Source organism: Panthera pardus, unplaced genomic scaffold (genome assembly GCF_024362965.1).
Source record: "Panthera pardus isolate Hobbes unplaced genomic scaffold, ASM2436296v1 HiC_scaffold_22, whole genome shotgun sequence".
Classification (NCBI taxonomy): domain Eukaryota; kingdom Metazoa; phylum Chordata; class Mammalia; order Carnivora; family Felidae; genus Panthera; species Panthera pardus.
Window position 1 is genome coordinate 71,360,590 of NW_026526788.1, and position 18,675 is coordinate 71,379,264.

Below are 18,675 nucleotides of genomic sequence, written 5' to 3' on the forward strand. Positions count from 1 at the left end.
CTGTAGGGGGAGGATGCACTTGACTGAACGTACGATATGGGTACTGTGTGGTTATGAGCGGCCTTTCTTGCAAAGACAAATTTCATCAGGATGCTGCTGCCAAGGGGATTGCACCACATTACTGATAGCACTTGGTGTCCTTCTAGGCATCTGAGGTCACATGCAACTTTTGTGTTTTTGTTTTTGTTTTGGCTTGGGAAGATGTAGAAGCTACTGGTCTCAGCTCTTTGCTAGCAAAAAATATGGTTTATCTTTCCACAGTCTACCTCTGAAACTGGAGCTCATCAAAAAATGCCTTTCCAACAGGGACATGAATTAATTAGTCTGTTCAGATTTGTAGTAAGAAGGTAGGAAGGATTATTTTTACTTCCATTGCTTCCAGCTGCTTTTCAATGTTGAATCCATTCATTCATGCCCTACTAATTGGGGTCTGTACCTCCTGTGACTGATCCAGACTTTATAATTTTTTTCGAGAATAATATGCTCTGCAGGTGCCCACGAGTCCCCATTCCACAAGCACAGTTAGTTGCAGAATCACCTTAAAAAAGTTGGAGTTCAAGTATATATTCATCTGGAAATCCTTTATTTAAAAAAATCAATGAATGTAAGAGCTGGTTCTTTGAAAGAATTAACCAAATTGATAAACCCCTAGTCAGACTTCTCAAAAAGAAAAGAGAAGGGACCCAAATAGATAAAATCACAAATGAAAGAGGAGAGATCAAAATCAACACCACAGATATATAAACAGTTATAAGCAAATATTACGAAAAATTACATGCCAACAAACTGGGCAATTTGGAAGAAATGGATAAATTCCTAAAAACACACAGTACTAAAACTGAAACAGGAAAAATAGAAAACTGGAACAGACCCATAACCAGCAAAGAAATTGCATCAGTAATCAAAAATCTCCCAATAAACAAGGGTCATGGACCAGATGGCTTCAGAGGGAAAGTCTAGCAAACATTTTAAAGGGGAGTTAATACCTATTCTTCTCAAACTGTTCCAAAAAATAGAAATAGAAGGAAGACTTCCAAACTCATTCTACGAAGCCAGCATTACCTTGATTCCAAACCAGACAAAGATCTCACTACAAAGAATTAAAGGCCAATATCCCTGATGAATATGGATGCAAAAATTCTCAACAAGCTATTAGCAAATCAAATTCAACAGTACCTTAAAAGAATTATTCACCATGATCACGTGAAATTCATTCTTAGGCTGCACAGGTGGTTCAATATTCACAAATAAATCAACATGACATATCACATTAATAAAAGAAAGGATAAGAACCATATGATCCTCTCAATAGATGCAGAAAAAACCGTTGATAACGTATAGCATCTAATTTTGATAAAAATCCTCAACAAAGTAGGGAGAGGTAGAATATACCTCAACATCATGAAGGCCATATATGAATTATAATATTCTCAGTGGGGAAAAACTGAGAGCCTTTCCCTATGGTCAGGAACAAGACAAGGATGTCCACTCTCACCATTACTATTTAACATAGTACTGGAAGTCTTAGCCTTGGAAATTAGACAACAAAAAGAAATAAAGAGATCCAAATTGGCCAAGAAGAAGTCCAACTTTCACTATTTGCAGAGGAAATGATGCTATATGTAGAAAACCCAAAAGATTCCACCCAAATATGGCTAAAACTAATACGTGAATCCAGCAGTCGCAGGATATAAAATCAAAATGCAAAAATCTGTTGCATTTGTATATACTAATAATGAAGCAGCAGAAAAAGAAATCAAGGAATCAGTTCCATTTGTAATTGTACCAAAAACAATAAGATACCTAGGAATAAACCTAACTAAGGAGGTAAAAGATCTACACTCTGAAAACTATAGAACACTTATGGAAGAAATTGAGAGGGTACTAAGAAATCGAAAAGCATTCCATGCTCATGGACTAGAAGAACAGACATTGTTAAAATGTCTGTACTACCCAAAGCAATCTACACATTTAATCCAGTCCCTATCAAAATACCAACGGCATTTTCCACAGAGCTAAACAGTCTTAAAATATGTATATCACTACAAAAGACCCCAAATAGCCAAAGTAGTCCTGAAAAAAAAAAGAAAACTAGAGGGATCATGAATCTGGATTTCAAGCTGTGTTACAAAGCTGTAGTCATCAAGACAATGTGGTATTGGCACAAAAATAGACACGTAGAGGGGCTCCTGGGTGGCTCAGTCGGTTAAGCATCTGACTTCATCTCAGGTCATGATCTTGCATTTTGTGGGTTCAAGCCCTGTGTCGGGCTCTGTGCTGACAGCTCAGTGCCTGGAGCCTGTTTCAGATTCTGTCTCTCCCTCTGTCTCTGCCCCTCCCCTGCTCATGCTCTGTCTCTCTCTCTCTCTCTCTCTCAAAAACAAAATAAACATTACAAAATTTTAAAAAAAGGCACATAGATCAATGGACCAGCATAGACAACCCAGAGATGGACCCACAACGTTATGGTTAACTAATCTTCAACAAAGCAGGAAAGAATATCCAATGGAAAAAAGATCTTCTCTTCAACAAACTGTGTTGGAAAAACTGGACCACTCTCTTACACCATTCACAAAGATAAATTCAATATGGATGAAAGACTTAAATGTGAGACAGGAAACCATAAAAATCCTAGATGAGAACACAGGCAGAAACCTCTTTGACCATGGCTGGAGCAACTTCTTACTTAGACATGTCACTGAAGGCAAGGGAAACAAAAGACATGAACTATTGGGACTTCATCAAGATAAGAAGCTTCTGCACAGCAAAGGAAACAATAAAACTAAAAGGCAGCCTACAGAATGGTAGAAGATATTTGCAAATGACATATCTGATAATTTAGGATTAGTACCCCAAATCTATAAAGAACTTCTTAAACTCAACATCCAAAAAATAAATAACTCAGTTAAGAAATGGGCAGAAGACATGAAGAGACACTTTTCCAAAGAAGACGGCCAACAGACACATGGCCAACATCCAGATGGTCAACAGACACATGAAAAGATGCTCAACATCACTCATCGTTAGAGAAATACAAATCAAAACCACAATCAGATACCACCTCACACCTGGTAGAATGGCTAAAATTAGCAATACAAAAAACAACAGGTGTTGGCAAGGATGCAGAGAAAGGAGAATTCTCCTGCACTGTAGTTGGGAATGCAAACTGGTATATCTATTCTGGAGAACAGTATGGAGGTTCCTCAAAAAAACTAAGAATAGGACTTCCCTATGGTCCAGCAATTGTACTCTTAGGTATTTACCCAAAGGATACAAAAATACAGATTCAAAGCGGGTACATGCAACCCAATGTTTACAGCAGCATTATCAACAATAGCCAAGTTATGGAGAGATCCCAAATGTCCACTGACTATGAATGGATAAAGAAGTTTGTGTGTGTGTGTGTGTGTGTGTGTGTATACACACACACACATATATACACATAATGTATATATATGTTATATATAGTGTATATATATATATATGTACTATATATACACACACACACACACACACACACACACACACACGGGAATATTACTCAGTAATCAAGAAGAATGAAATCTTGCCATTTGCAATGATGTAGATGGGGCTAGAATGTATTATGCTAAGCGAAATAAGTCAGTCAGAGAAAGACAAATAGCATATGATTTCATTCATATGTGGAATTTAATAAACAAATGAATATATGGGAAGGGGGTGGAGAGAAGAGAGGGAAACAAAACACGAGGGCCTCTTAATTATAGAGAACAAACTATGGGTTGAAGGAGGGAGGTGAGTGGGAGATGGATTAGATGGGTGAGAGGTACCAAGGAGTGCACTTGTGGTGATGAGCACTGGGTGTTGTACGAAAGTGGTGAATCACTGAATTTTACTCCTGAAACCAATACTGCATTGTATGTTAACTAAAATTTAAATTAAAAAAAAAGGAAAAAATCTAAGTTGTCTTCTTTGCTCACAAATCTTTCTTGTATTCCATATCTTCTTTCTCATTTATTTACCTTTTGGAGAACAGTCTTCAGTAATTCTTTCCAAATAAATTTATGGCTAGTAATGTTTTTGAGTTTTTTCATGTCTAAAGTGTATTTTTTATGTTCATGTGAATGATAAAGTGGCTGGATATGTAGTTCTAAGTAATTCTTTCCTTAGACCTTGTAGCATTTGGTGTTGTGAGTGAGAATTTTCATGTGAATTTGATTTTCATTAATTTTTGGAGCCTCTTTTTAAAGAAATTCTTTGAGAAATATAAGATTTTAAGATTTTTTCCCTTTATCCTTGGCATTCCAAATTTTACAACTCATTTCAATTCAGTTTTCCATTAATTGAGTTGGATTTTAAAAATAGATTCCCATTGGCTCTTTGAATCTGATGAGTACTTTCTTTATGTGCTAAAAATGGTTTTTAATCATTAGATTGTTTTTTTCCTATTTACTCTTTTTAGAAATCTTAAAACAGTTGTTGGAATTTCTAGATAAATCTCAGTATGTCTTAAATTCACTTGTTTTTTCCATCTCGTTGTTTGTTATGATTCAGATTCTTCTTCCTGGTTTTTTCTTTGGGGATTTGTATTTATTTAAAGTAATGCTTTTAAGAACCTTGTAGTTCCACTATAAAAACTGTAACTGCATTTTTTGAGAAGGGAAATAAAACATGATTAACTACTTAAACACAGGTAATGAATTGCACCTTCACCACTGATGAACTTGATTACAATAACTGCTGTTGGTAGGGTTGTCCGCTAGGGGTGTTAGATCAGTTGTCAAGTTCTGCTTTTATATCTTTTGTTTTTGACCCTTTGTTTTCTTGATTTTGATTTGTTGAGAATTTTATTTTCAACTTTGTGTACTTGTTCTTGAGCAGTCTAGCCTGCTGGAATTTTCTTTTCCTTGGGTCTTGTCTTTCACCGTTGGGTCTGTTGTCAGCCTTGCCTTCTCTTTGGCCATCCGAAACCCATTTGTGCAGCTGATGTCCAGTAACAGTTATGTTTGTTCCACAGCCTTGTAAATTATATGCCCTTTATTCATGTGGGAAGAAGGGCATTGTACTTTGCTTCAAGGAGACCCTGTATCTTTTGGACGTTGTAGTAATTTACTCCTTGTGAGAAACAAACTCCTTCTCTATTATGTCTTTCTTTTCCCTGGTTTTAACCAGCAGACGTTTAATGAGCAATGAGGAAATGCCAGGACATAAAATAGAGATTGGGAATACAGATCCTTGCTCAAAATCTGAGTGCTAAAAGTAGCTGAGTGTTATTGTTTTGCAAATATGTCAGCTTATGGGCAATGTTTTTGTCATATTTTTACATTTAACTTTATATCTTTTTAGTATTATATGTAATGGATTTATATTATTGTTTTTTAGTACATTTGTCTAGTCCTTCACTAAACATTTAACAGTAGTAAAAGCATTCTTATAGTTATAAATAAAACTATATTAGAAATGGTATAAATTTTATGTTGCTTTCAGAAATTTGTTTCAGTGGTATTTGAGGTTTCCTAGTAAATGGAACTTGAAGGAAACTGTTCTTTGCTAATGAGAAACAAATATGGGTTTTAAAATATTCCCTAGTGTTTTTCAGTTATACTATTGTCATATTATTACTTAAAATTCACAATTTGAAGAAAGAAATATGTGTCTTCAGACACATTTTGCCTAATGTTTTCTGAGAAAGCTTTGTTAATAACTGCAATTATTAATAATTGATATATTTATCTTAAAATATTTGTTATTCTATTTGTGAAAATGAACTTCAAGGAGATTATTTAAAGCAATAAGAGAAGATTTAGTTCTTAATATATAAATGTTCAAATAAAATGTAATTAAATTGATACAGTGAAAATGGAATAACAGGAAACATGAGAATATAGTACACATCTGACAAATCTGTATTTCTTTCAGTATTTGGCAGGTTTATATACATGTTCAATTTAAACATTTTTTTTTTATGGAAGTTAGGGAAAGTAATCTTTTAAAAATTGATTACAATTTATTTTTTATATCAGTTTTAGGTTCACAGAAATTTTGAGAGGAAGATATAGAGAGTTCCCATATGTCCTCTGCCCCCACATGTGCTTAATTCCCCCACTGACAACATCCCCCACCAGAGCGGTACATTTGCTACAGGCGATGAGCCTACATTGGCACATCACTGTTGCTCAAAGTCCAGAGTTTACATTAGGCTCCGTTCTTGGTGTGCTACATTCTGTGGGGTTTGACAGTTGTATAATGGCATGATTCCATCATTATAGTATCATATACAGCAGTTTCACTGCCTAAAAATCCTCTGAGCTCTGCCTAGTCATCCTTCTGTCTACCCTAACACCTGGAAATCACTAATATTTTACTGTCCCCATAGTTTTGCCTTTTCCAGAATGTCATATGGTTGGAATCATACAGTATGTAGCTTCTCAGATTAGTTGCTTTCACTTAGTAATAGGCATTTAAATTTCCTTCATGTCTTTTCATGGCTTGGTAGCTTATTGACTAGTATTCATTGTCTGGTTGTACCACAGTTTGTCTACTCACTACTAAAAGAAATCTTGGTTGCTTTTGGAAAGTTGTGACAATTGTGAACAAAGGTGCGATAAACATCCATGTGCAGGTTTTTATGTGGACATAAATTTTCAGTTCATTTGGGTAAATATCGGAAAAGTGTTATTGCTGAACTTTAATGTTAAATGTTTAGTTTTGTAAGAAACCATCGAACTGACTTTCAAAGGGGTTGTATTTTGCATTCCCACCAGCAATGGATGTTTCTGTTCCTTTGCATTCTACATATTTACCAGCATTTGGTGTTGTCAGTGTTTTGGATTTTGGCCATTCTAATAGGTATGCAGTGGTATCTCATTGTTGTTTTAGTTTGCATTTCTCTTGACATATGATGTGGAGCATTTTTTCATTCTTGCCTCTGTATCTTTGGTGAGGTGTCTGTTTAGGTCTTTTGTCCATTTTCAACTTGGGTTGTTTATTTTCTTATTATTGAGTTTTAAGAGTTCTTTGTGTATTTTAGATAACAGTCCTTTATTAGATGTGTCTTTTCTAAATATTTTCTTACAGTGTATAGCTTGTACTTTCATTCTCTTGACAATATCTTTGCAAAGAAGAAATTTTAAATTTGAGTTTAAATTTTAATGAAGTCTAGTTTATCAATTTTTTTTCATGGATTGTGCCTTTGGTGTCATAACTAAAATATCACCAAACTCAAGGTCATCTTGATCTTGTATATTATTTCTGGGAGGTTTATAGTTTTGCTTGCAATGCTCATCTGTTCTTGCATAATGGATACTTTATCCATTAGAACCTTTAGCATATTAAACATAGTTGTTTTAAATTCCTGGCCTGATAATTCCAACATTCCTGCCATTTCTGATCTGATGCTTGTTCTGTCTTCTCACATTTTTGTTTTAATGTTTATTTATTTTTGAGAAAGAGAGCATGAGCAGGGTAGGGGCAGAGAAAGAGGGAGACACAGAATCCAAAGCAGACTCCAGGCTCCGAGCTGTCAGCACAGAATCCTATGTGGGGCTCGAACCCATAGTTGTGAAATCATGACTTGAGTCGAAGTCGGACGTTTAACTGACTAAGTCATGAAGGCACCCCTTCACATTGTTTTTTTGTCTTTTGGTATGCTTGTAATTTTTTTCTTGATAGCCAGATATGATTTATGGGTAGAAGAAACTGCTGTAAATGGATTGGCTTTTAGCATTGCTGTTGTAGAGTATGGAAGGAGCAGAAGTCTTCTATATATGATTAGGTCTTAGTTTTCTTGTGAAATTGTGCCTCATATTGTGGACTTCACCGGTACACCTCAGTTTTTTCCCCTTTCTCAGGTGGTACATGATGGTCAGAGGGAGCTGTATTTGTGTACCTCTTTTCCCATGTGGAAGTCCAGAGCAGGCTAGAGTTGGATATTTCTCTTTAACAGGTCAGTTAGGCTCTGATAAAAACCTCAGTAGTTTAGGCTCTGTTACATAGTTTTTCCTGGCCTTGTTAAGAACAGAAAACTCTGGCATATTTCAAAATACCTTCGCCTGCTGGAAGCAGAAGAAGGTTTTTCTTTGATGTTCACTGGGTGCTCTTGGAGGTAAAACTCACAGAAGTGTGTGAATGCCCCATGACTGGGTCCTTCTGGGAATTTTAACTCTCAGAGTTGCCCACAGTGAGCTTCCGTAGTTCCTTCCCCTGGCACTGTTCCCGTAGAAGTTTCAAATTTGGTATATTACAATTCTCTGTATCCTCCTCTCTGTCTCTCCAATTTGCCGCAGTGATTTTCCCTGTGACCTCCTCTGACAGATCTAAGACGAGTTGTTGACTTTTCATTTTGTGCTGCTTTTTACTTTTTGTTTGGATGGAGTGGTAACTTCTGAATCCATGACATGCAGGATCAGAAACCAGAAGTCTCCAGTAATCATCTGATGGCATAATTTCTTACAGATTGATTTTTAAAATTCTTACACATTTCAAAAACCATATTGAATGTTTTACAACTTAATTTTTCAAAAAGCCCAAAATAAATAAAATAAAAATGATTGCTCTAATTGTAGTTTACACACAGTCTCGCTACTATTCATAACTTGGAAAAATAGCATAGCCTACAAAATCTTTCCTGTATTATTGTCTAAAAAACATTAGTTTTTGTCAGTATTTGAATCATTATTAAATACTAGAGATGGATTTTCCTGTTCATCTTTCAGCAATGCCTGTTGCTTTGTTGTACTCTTGAGTAAAAGGAAAACCAACATTACCTTATGCACTAGTTTCATATGTAAAATAAAATCTAAGAGAATAAAATGTTGCTCTGAGCATGACATTTTGTAACCTGTTATTAAAGCCTAAAATCAAATAAATAAACGGAATTAGAAGATTACTAGTTTGTCAATCAGCCAGTACAAGAAACTGAGCCTTCTTTCATCTAAGATTTCCCCAGCTGTTTGGAAAGCATTAACAGGAATGTTGTATTTGAGAATAGTTTAGATTTACTTTGTATGTAATGCTTCTTCAAGCCATTTTGTTGGTTATATATCCTTAAAAAGAAAGTCCTAAAATAAAATTTACTTTCTATAGACCATAAATATAAAACTAGATTTATTCTGTGTGAAACCTAGTAGAGATCTACTTCAAATCATCACATGATGGTAAATAATTGGAATGTCAAGATAACATACCTAATTTTATATTTTTCATTATTTCCTATTGGTTTTGTAGCAACTTTATATAAGACAATTAGAAACCAGAAGACAATTAGAATAACCCAGTCAACAATACTGTGGGGTAGCTACAATCATATATAAGAGAAATATTTCAACGCATGAAAGCTAAAGGGGTATGGTAATATATGAAATGTTCAGTTATCTAAGGATCTTTTAAGTGATTTACCATTTAGCATCGTGTGTTGCCGAAAAAAATGTAAATTTTAAAAGGAAGCATGTTCATGCTAATGGATTATTTGTTTACAAAAATAACATTATCCAGTTGTAGTCAATGGTTCATTGTTCTTCCTTTTTAAATTATTATTAAAGAAATAGAGGAGACAGTACTTATTTTCCCGTTCTTATATCCAATCTGAAATGCTCAGCATGCCAAAAATTCTTAATAACAAATCATATTATAATTGATGAATTCTTTAACCAATATTCTATTATCCGTACGCGGTTCACTGTATTGAGTTCCTGATGTTCACTGAGAAGCTTCTGCCATTCTTGTTTGCAGCAATCTGAGGAACATTTTTCGTTTCCAGTAATAACAAAACACTGAGTGGAAATTAAGTTATTACCACCTTAACAATGGAATTTGGTTTATGAGAAATTACCACTTCCCCCCTCTAGTTTTTTTCTAGCATGTGGCTAGAAGAAACATCATTCATGATGTCTTGTACCTCTGTCACCGTCGTCTATAGGTAAATGATTCCCAGGACAAAGAATGCCTTTTCTAGCAAAATGTCAATAAAAGTAATGAAAGAAAGTCTCAGCCCAATATAGGATACTCTGTGAATTAAAATTTTAAAACATCACATAGTAGCTGTGGTATATATAATGGCAAACTATAATATGTTCATCCTTGGAAAAGATATCACAATATTCATAACATTGCTGAATATTATAGATTATTCATAATTTAAACAAAAAGTTTGAGCTTCAGCTCAACCTTTGAATCTTGGAGGGATATTCTGCAGCCCTGAAAATCAGTAAAGCCTTTGCTTGTTGCCTGGCTGAGGTAGGGATCTGGTGGCCATGTTCCCATCCAGTTTGACTCTTTAGGTGAGATTGATTAGGTAAATGCTAGTATCTTGGACCCTTGGGAAGAACATTGTCAGTGAAAGGCAGTACAAATGGGGCTCAGCTATCTCAGGGAATGGGCAGGCAGCCTTCACACTGGACAGTCACAGGCAGATGCAGAGTTTTTCCTTGAAGGCCTTTACTAGGCACAACAAGAACAGCTAACATGGCTCTACATCACAGACAATGGTAAATGTGATCTGTAGGCCCCTGGATCCGCTTTGAGGCAAAGTTCTCAGGAATCTTGAAGTACTGACTTCGTTTTTCTCCATGTCATGGTTACCACACACCCTTTTTCACCTATTTGTTCATTTATCTCCTCTTTGTTCATGATGTATGTTTTATTTGCTTTAAGTAACTGCTGACTCTTTGGTATTATTACAGAAAGTGTTTACATTAGCTACAGACAACTTTTCATATTCTTTATTTCAGATCATACTTATTTTTCCATTAGCTTAAAATTCTATTTGAATATAAAGTCATATAACATATTTGTTAATATTCCTGTCATGCAGCTCAAAATTGTTCCGGATTGAGAACCTGTGGGCATTGTTTGGAACAGCCTGGATGTGGCTGGTGCAATGATCCTAGTAACACAGGAAGAGGACACTGCATTGAAGGATCTTCGCGAGGACCAATGAAGCTTGTTGGAATGCACAGTAATGAGATGGTTCTTGATTCCAGTCTTTGTCCTAAAGAAAAGAACTATGAGTGGTCCTTTATCCAGTGTCCAGGTAATAAAAATGTGATCAGTATAATTTCAGTTTGGAAACCAAGAATGATTTTGTCTTTCTATAATAAATACTTAGAAAAACATAATGGGACTCAAATTTCACCAATAAAAAAATATTCTTCCCTATATCCATCGCTGTTGTGTAGATGGCATTCTACACACTATGTTTGGCACAATATATTTGGCTTCATATGAAAACTGGACTCATGTCCGTTTTCTACCTTGTAATATATAGTCTTTCATTGTTCATAGTTTTACGGTATCTTAGAATTCAGAGGCAACTCAGAAGATCCAGGCAAACTTTGTGCTAAGTGTGAGAATGTTTTAAATAACATTTGTGATGGAATCAGCTGGCCTCATTATGAATACCATACGATTTTGAAAGTTAATAGTTTTCAGGTTTTTTTCCATAGGAAGTCTCTTATGCTAAATAAAAACAACCTTCTTGAAAGATTACTTATTCAATATATTTTTATTGAGTGCCTACTATGTTCCAAGGGGCGTTTTAAGTGCTAGAGACACAATTATTAACAAATTAGACTAAAATTATTCCATTCACAGAGCCTAGTTGAAATTAATAAAATTAATTCTATACACATGCATATATGAGGTTAAGTGCTGTTAAATAAATAAAATGCCATTAACTAAAGTAAGGAAGGGGAATAAGGCTTGCAATTTAAGAAGGTGGTGAGAGAAGAGCTCACTGAGAAGTAACAATAAATACTTCATATAGATGAGAGAATGAGTCATAGGGATATCTGGGGAAAGTGTCTTAGAACAGGTGACATCCTAACACAAGGATAAGCGAAATAGATAAGCGAAATTTGGGAAGTGAACCTAGGAAGCACAGTTGAGGGAAGAGAGAGTTTTAAAGAAGGGAGAAAAACCAATAATACTAATAATACTAATAATACCAATAATTACTAATCTGGATACTATACTCGGAAATTTGGACTGACACCCTCTAGGGACCTATGAGGACCATGTAGAATGCTCCTCAGAGTTAACCTGCTGAGGGACTGGAAGGTGGTGCACTTAGATGTGGCTTCTCATCCTTCATTGGTTGGGTGATGCCTTTGGAGGTACTGTGCTTCGGAGCTGTGCCAACAGTCTGGTTACTAGCTTGCCCTGGCTGGTGAAAAGTAGAGATATTGCAGAACTTGCTTTAGGTGAGTCACCGACAGTGTGCTGTACTGAAACCAGATGGACTGAGGGAATGTGGTGCAGAGTGCAACAATACCTGCTACATAAACTTTGAAATATGTGAAAAGCAAAAAAGAACAAATACTGGTTTGTGAAACAACATGATTAAATCTTAAATGCTTTTTGCTTAGTGAAAGAAACCAGACCCAAAGGCTACAAGTTGTATAATTTCATTTATAAAATGATCTGGAACAGGCAGAACTGTGGGGATGGAAAACAGATCAGTTATTTGCCAGAAGTAGTAAATGTAAGGATTAATTTCGAGGGGGCCTCAAAGTGGAGTTTTTGTGTTATAGAACTGTTCTTTCTGACACTGTGTAGGTTGATACATGAATCCATGCATTTGTCAAAACCCATGTTTTACACCACAAAGAGTGAACTTTCCTGAATGCAAATTAAAAAGAAAAGTCACCTAGAATGTCAGGAGACCCTAGGGTGTAAAGTAAAATTGTGACAAGTAAATTTAACTATATTAAAAAAGCCATAACATCATCAAAAATAGGGAAAAAAAAGGGCTTACCTAAGTAACTTTGGAAAATAGTGTTTTGACTTAATACCATAAAGCTAAAGAAAAAAAAAAACTGTACATAAAATTGTAATCTGATTAGTAAATTTGCTTATCATGTGGTATAGGTTAACAATTCTAACAATACTTTATGTGTTTACTAGGTTTGGAAAATAACTTGTATTTTAATGTAAGCCAAGTTTTCCACTGTCAGAAAAAGAAATTAAAAATAAGCAAGGAGTGAAGACTACAAAGAACCCTGTGGTATTGGATTAGGGTCTGAGCTAACAGCATGAGTTCATGTTTATTTTAATATATACACAAAGAGGTAAATATAGATATATGTGTGTATACGTAGTTTAGGGTATACATGTATTTTCTAGTTCTGTTTGTCAAGACGGTCTAGAAGCCATGACATCCGAGAAGCAAAAACACATATAGTGCCTATATCTTGGTTTTTAAATACTGTTTTCCAGTAAGAGACTCTTAAAAACTGAGAACAAACTGAGGGTTGATGGGTGGTGGGAGGGTGGGGAGGGTGGGTGGTGGGTATTGAGGAGGGCACCTGTTGGGATGAGCACTGGGTGTTGTATGGAAACCAATTTGACAGTAAATTTCATATTAAAAAAATTAAAAAAAATGAAAATAAGTAAATAAATACTGTTTTCCAATGAGAGGAACCAGGGCTCTATGGAGAAATGGTTAATTCTAGGGCCTGGATTGGGAGAATACATGATGATCCTGGAGCATTGTTTGGTGCCCCAAAGTAAGAAAGAGCTTAAAAAAAAAAAGAAGAGGGGATCATGATCATGCCAAAGAGACACAGTACCAACCTAAAAGAATTCTCAGGGGAATGAAGTTTGAACAAAAAGTAATGATTGTATTGGGTTACAACTCAACAGAATAATATCCATGAATCTAAACTGATTTAAATTGATTTAATAAGTAATAAATGGGTGAGAATGAACAAAATTCCTTACAGAAGAATTCTAAATAATAAATGTAGAAGGAGTGAGAAAAATTAAAAAAAAATCACTATTAGAAACCCACAATAATACTAGCTGTAAGATAATCCACTTATGTTGAAATTTGGGAGTAAAACGATACGGAGAAACAGGGTATTTGTGTAGCTTTAAAGCTTTGGTAGTCATTTCTCGGTTTTTTTTTTTTCATAGTGTTTCAAGTTTTTATTTAAATTGTAGTTAGCTAACATACAGGGTAATATTTGTTTCAGGAACAGAATTTAATGATTCATCCCCTACACACAAGAACAGTGTTCATTCTAACAAGTGCCCTCTCTAATGCCCATTCAGCCACCCACCACCCTCCATCAAACCTCAGTTTGTTCTCTAAGTGTCTCTTATGGTTTGCCTCCCTCTATGTTTTTATCTTATTTTATTTTTTCTTCCCTTCCCCTTCTATTTTGTTTCTTAAATTCCACATATGAGTGAAATCATGATCTTTGTCTTTCTCTGATGACTTATTTCACTTAGCATAATACACTCTAGCTCCATCCATGTCATTGCAAATGGCAAGATTTCATTCTTTTTGGTGCCTGAGTGATATTCTATTGTGTGTGTGTGTGTGTGTGTGTGTGTGTATTACATCTTTATCCATTCATCAGTCAGTGGACATTTGGGCTCTTTCCATAGTTAGGCTATTGTTGATAGTGCTGTTATAAATATCTGGGTACATGTGCCCCTTTGAACCAATATTTTTGTTTCCTTTGGATAAATACTTAGTAGTACAGTTGCTGGGTCACAAGGTAGTTCTATTTTTAACTTTTTGAGGAACGTCCATACTGTTTTCCAGAGAGGCTGTATCAGTTTGCATTCCCAAAAACAGTGTAAGAGGGTTCCCCTTTCTCCTCATCCTTGCCAACATCTGTTGTTTCTGGCGTTGTTAATTTTAGCCATTCTGACAGGGATGAGGTGGTATTTCATTGTGATTTTGATTTGTATTTCTCTGATGACGAGTGATTTGAGCATTTTTGCATGTGTCTATTAGCCATCTGTATGTCTTCTGTGGAAAAGTATCTATTCATGTCCTCTGCCCATTTCTTCACTGGATTATTTGTTTCTTGGGTGTTGAGTTTGTAAGTTCTTTATAGATTTTGGATACTAATCCTTTATCTGATATATCATTTGAAAGTTTCTTTTCCCCTTCCATTGGTTGCCTTTTAGTTTGTTTATTGTTTCCTTCTCTGTAAAGAACCTTTTTTATCTTGAAATCCCAGTAGTTTGCCTTTGCTTTTGTTTTCCTTGTCTCTGGAAACAAGTCTAGTAAGAAGTTGCTATGGCTGTCTAGTACTGTGTTAAATAACGCTGCGAGTTGACATCCCCATCTTGTTCCTGACCTTAGAGGAAAGCTCTCAGTTTCTCCTCATTCAGCATATTAGCTATGGGACTTTAATATATGGTCTTTATGATATTGAGGTATGTACCCTCGATCCCTACTTTGTTGAGGATTTTTATCAAAATTGGAAAGTGTACTTTGTCAAATGCTTTTCCTGCATTTATTGAAAGGATCATATGGTTCTGATCCTTTCTTTTATTATGTGGTGTATCACATTGGTTGATTTATGAATATTGAACCATCCCTGCAGCACAGGCATAAAATCCTATTTGATTGTGGTGAATAATTCTTTTAATGTACTGTTGGATTTGATTTGCTAGTATGTTGTTGAGAATTTTTGCATCCATGTTTATCAGGTCTATTGGCCTGTAATTCTCTTTTTTAGTGGGGTCTTTGTCTGGTTTTGGAATCAAGATAGTGCTGGCCTCGAGAATGAGTTTGGAAGTTTCCTTCCATTGCTATTATTTGGAACAGTTTGTTAAGAATAGGTGTTAACTCTTCTTTAAATGTTTGGTAAAATTCGCCTAGGAAGACATCTGGCCCTGGACTTTTGTTTGCTGGGAGATTTTTGATTATTCAGTTTGTTTGCTGATTATTGGTCTGTTCCAGTTTTGGTAGTTTATATGTTGTTTCTAGGAATTTATCCATTTCTTCAAGATTACCCAATTTATTACCATATAATTTTTCATAAATTACCTTATGTGTTTATATTTCTGTGGTTTTGGTTTTGATCTCTCCTCTCATTCGTGATTTTATCTATTTGGGTTCTTTCTCTTTTCTTTTTGATAAGTCTGGCTAGAGGTTTGCCAATTTCATTAATTCTTTCAAAGAACCAACTTGTACTTTCATTGATCTGTTTTTTTGTTTTGTTTTTATTTTGTTTCTATCTCATTTATTCTATATCTTTATTATTTTCTGTATCTTTATTTTTTCCCTTCTTCTGCTGGCTTTAGGCTTCATTTACTGTTCTCTTTATAGCTCCTTTAGGTGTAAAGTTAGGTTGTATAGTTGAGATTTTTCTTTTTGAAGTAGTCCTGTATTGCTATATACTTCCCTTATGGCTGCCTTTGCTGCATCCCAAAGGTTTTGAACCATCGTGTTTTCATTTGTTTCCATTTCTTAAAAGATTTCTTCTATAATTTCCTGGTTAACCCATTCGTTCTTTAGTATGATGTTCTTTAACCTCCATTTATTTGAGGGCTTTCCAATTTTTTTTTTTTTTTTTTTGTGGTTGACTTCAAGTTTCATAGCGTTGTGGTGTAAAAATATGCATGATATGATCTCAGTTTTTTGTATTTTTTGAGGCCTGATTTGTGACCCAGTATGTGATCTGTTCTGGACAGGGTCCCATGTGCACTCAAAAAATGCATATTCTGCTGCTTTAGGATGAAATGTCCTGAATATATCTGTTAAGTCCATCTGGTCCAAGGTGTCATTCAAAGCCATTGTTTCCTTGTTGATTTTCTGCTTAGATAATGTCCATTGCTGTTTGTGTGGCGTTAAAGCCCCCACCTATTATTGTATTATTCTCAATGAATTTCTTAATGTTTTTCATTAATTTATATATTTGGGTGCTCTCAAGTTGGGGGCATATATATTTACAATTATTAGGTCTTCTTGTTGGATAGATCCTTTATTATTATATAGTGCCCTTTTTCATCTCTTGTTACAGTCTTTGGTTTGAAATCTAGATAGTCTTATATAAATATGGCTATAATTTCTTAACTACTTCTGTGGAAATTATTATGTTAAACTGGCTATCTATGAGAATTCTCTATACTGTCTAGATCATTAAAATTCTTTGCATAATATGATAAGTGTGTATAAACTCGTAAAGAATTTGTTGTCCTACCTAAGTGAAATTGACTTAGAGCTAAATAACAGGAGTATAAATAGGAATTTCTATATATTTAGAAACTAAGGAATCTGTTCTAATAACCCATGGGTCCTAGATAACATAATAAAAATTAAAAAAACATTTTGGATTGAGTGATAATTAAAATGATGTAATATATTAAAATTTTGTGCCATGCAGCTGAAGCAGTGCTTACCAAGAAATTGGTAGTTTTTTGGTTTTTTTTTTAATTTTTATTTTTTTATTGTTTAATATATGAAATTTACTGTCAAATTGGTTTCCATACAACACCCAGTGCTCATCCCAAAAGGTGCCCTCCTCAATACCCATCACCCACCCTGCCCTCCCTCCCACCCCCCATCAACCCTCAGTTTGTTTTCAGTTTTTAACAGTCTCTTATGCTTTGGCTCTCTCCCACTCTAACCTCTTTCAAGAAATTGGTAGTTTTAAATGCTTACATCACAAAAGATGAAAGGCTGAATACTGTGATGTAAGTATCCATGTCAAAGGTTAGGAAAAGCATAAAATTAAAGCCAAATAAAATAGATGGAGTGAAATTAAAAAATAAAGGATGGAATGGAATAAATAATAAAGATAAAAGTTGCCTTTTCCTTAAGGTCATCCCTCTGCGGAGTTTCTCCTTAACTTGCTGTGGGTAGCATTTGGACTTTGTCTAGCTTATGGTGAGTTTTAACTAGGTGTGCTTTGGTCTGCTTGTTAAAAGGGCCCTGATCTTATTTCCACCAGAGCTGAAGCATTGTAGCACTGTACGGTCGGTACACTTGGTGCATGTGGGAGAGTTTTGGTCTTGGCCAGGGCCCTGATGCTCTGAGTCTCAGGCACACTTGCCCTTTAGTAAAGAAGCACCTGCAGAGCGTGGTGGGGCGGGCTAAGTGTAAGCGGCTCAGCCCTCCACTGAGGGTGCTGTGCAGCTCACTGACATCTGTTCTTGCTGATGGGCAGGGGAGAACAAAGGCACTAGCCCTCTCTCTCATACCTGGATAGAGCAGTTTGCGCCTGCTGCTGTCTGGGAAGCCCTCACAGAAGAGGAAAGAATCTCCCCTCCTGTGCCCCAGGCTTTCGTCAGATCCCTGCCTTCACCCTGTCTGCGTCCCACCTGTTTGCTTGCCTGGCCACACAGTGCGCCTGTGTTTTATCTCAGGCACGCCAGCTGAGTTTCAAAACTCCACACTTTAGGGATCCAGCACAGTGCCGACTCGTGCTGATCCTGGGGGAGGGTTTGTCCCAGATGGGAGTTGCACGAATGCACAGGATCTTGGAGTTTAGAGTCAGGTGCAGCAAAGATCAAGCATCCAGTTTAGCTGCCCTCAGCAAGCATCTCTGTCCCTATGGTAAAGAAGAGAATAGTGCAGTGGGAGCCTGCTGACTCTCTTGTTTCCCCAGAGGTAGTGCCACCTCTCCCAGTTGAACTCCAGTAAGAGGAACTGTGTCTCCCAGTGCGGCCCAGGGAATCCTCAGATCATGCTGTCTGCTCCTGGGCCTTTCCCCTCCTTCTCCATGGGAATACTGCTGCGCCTGCGGGACTCCACACGTGCAGCCATGGTGCAGTCTTCTAACACTTCAGTCTTTGAGCTCTGCTGGTTGCAAAAACTCACAATAATCATCCCCTCTCATTTTCCCAGTCGGTGCTTTTTGGGAAGTGTTCTTGTGATCCTCTGTGCACTGTGCGTTCTCTCTCTCTCTCTCTCTCTCTCTCTCTCTCTCTCTTTCCCCTTTCTCTGTGATCTGG

General features: G+C 36.1%; 1 protein-coding gene across 1 annotated transcript in view; it reads left to right on the forward strand.

Annotated features, from left to right (window-relative positions):
- Positions 1-18,675, forward strand: part of ATRNL1 (attractin like 1) — a 764,129-nt gene that overhangs the window by 170,536 nt on the left and 574,918 nt on the right. The window contains exon 18 of the mRNA XM_019459544.2: positions 10,790-11,008. Coding sequence (XP_019315089.2) covers positions 10,790-11,008 — 219 coding nt within the window. The remainder of the gene's footprint in view (positions 1-10,789; positions 11,009-18,675) is intronic.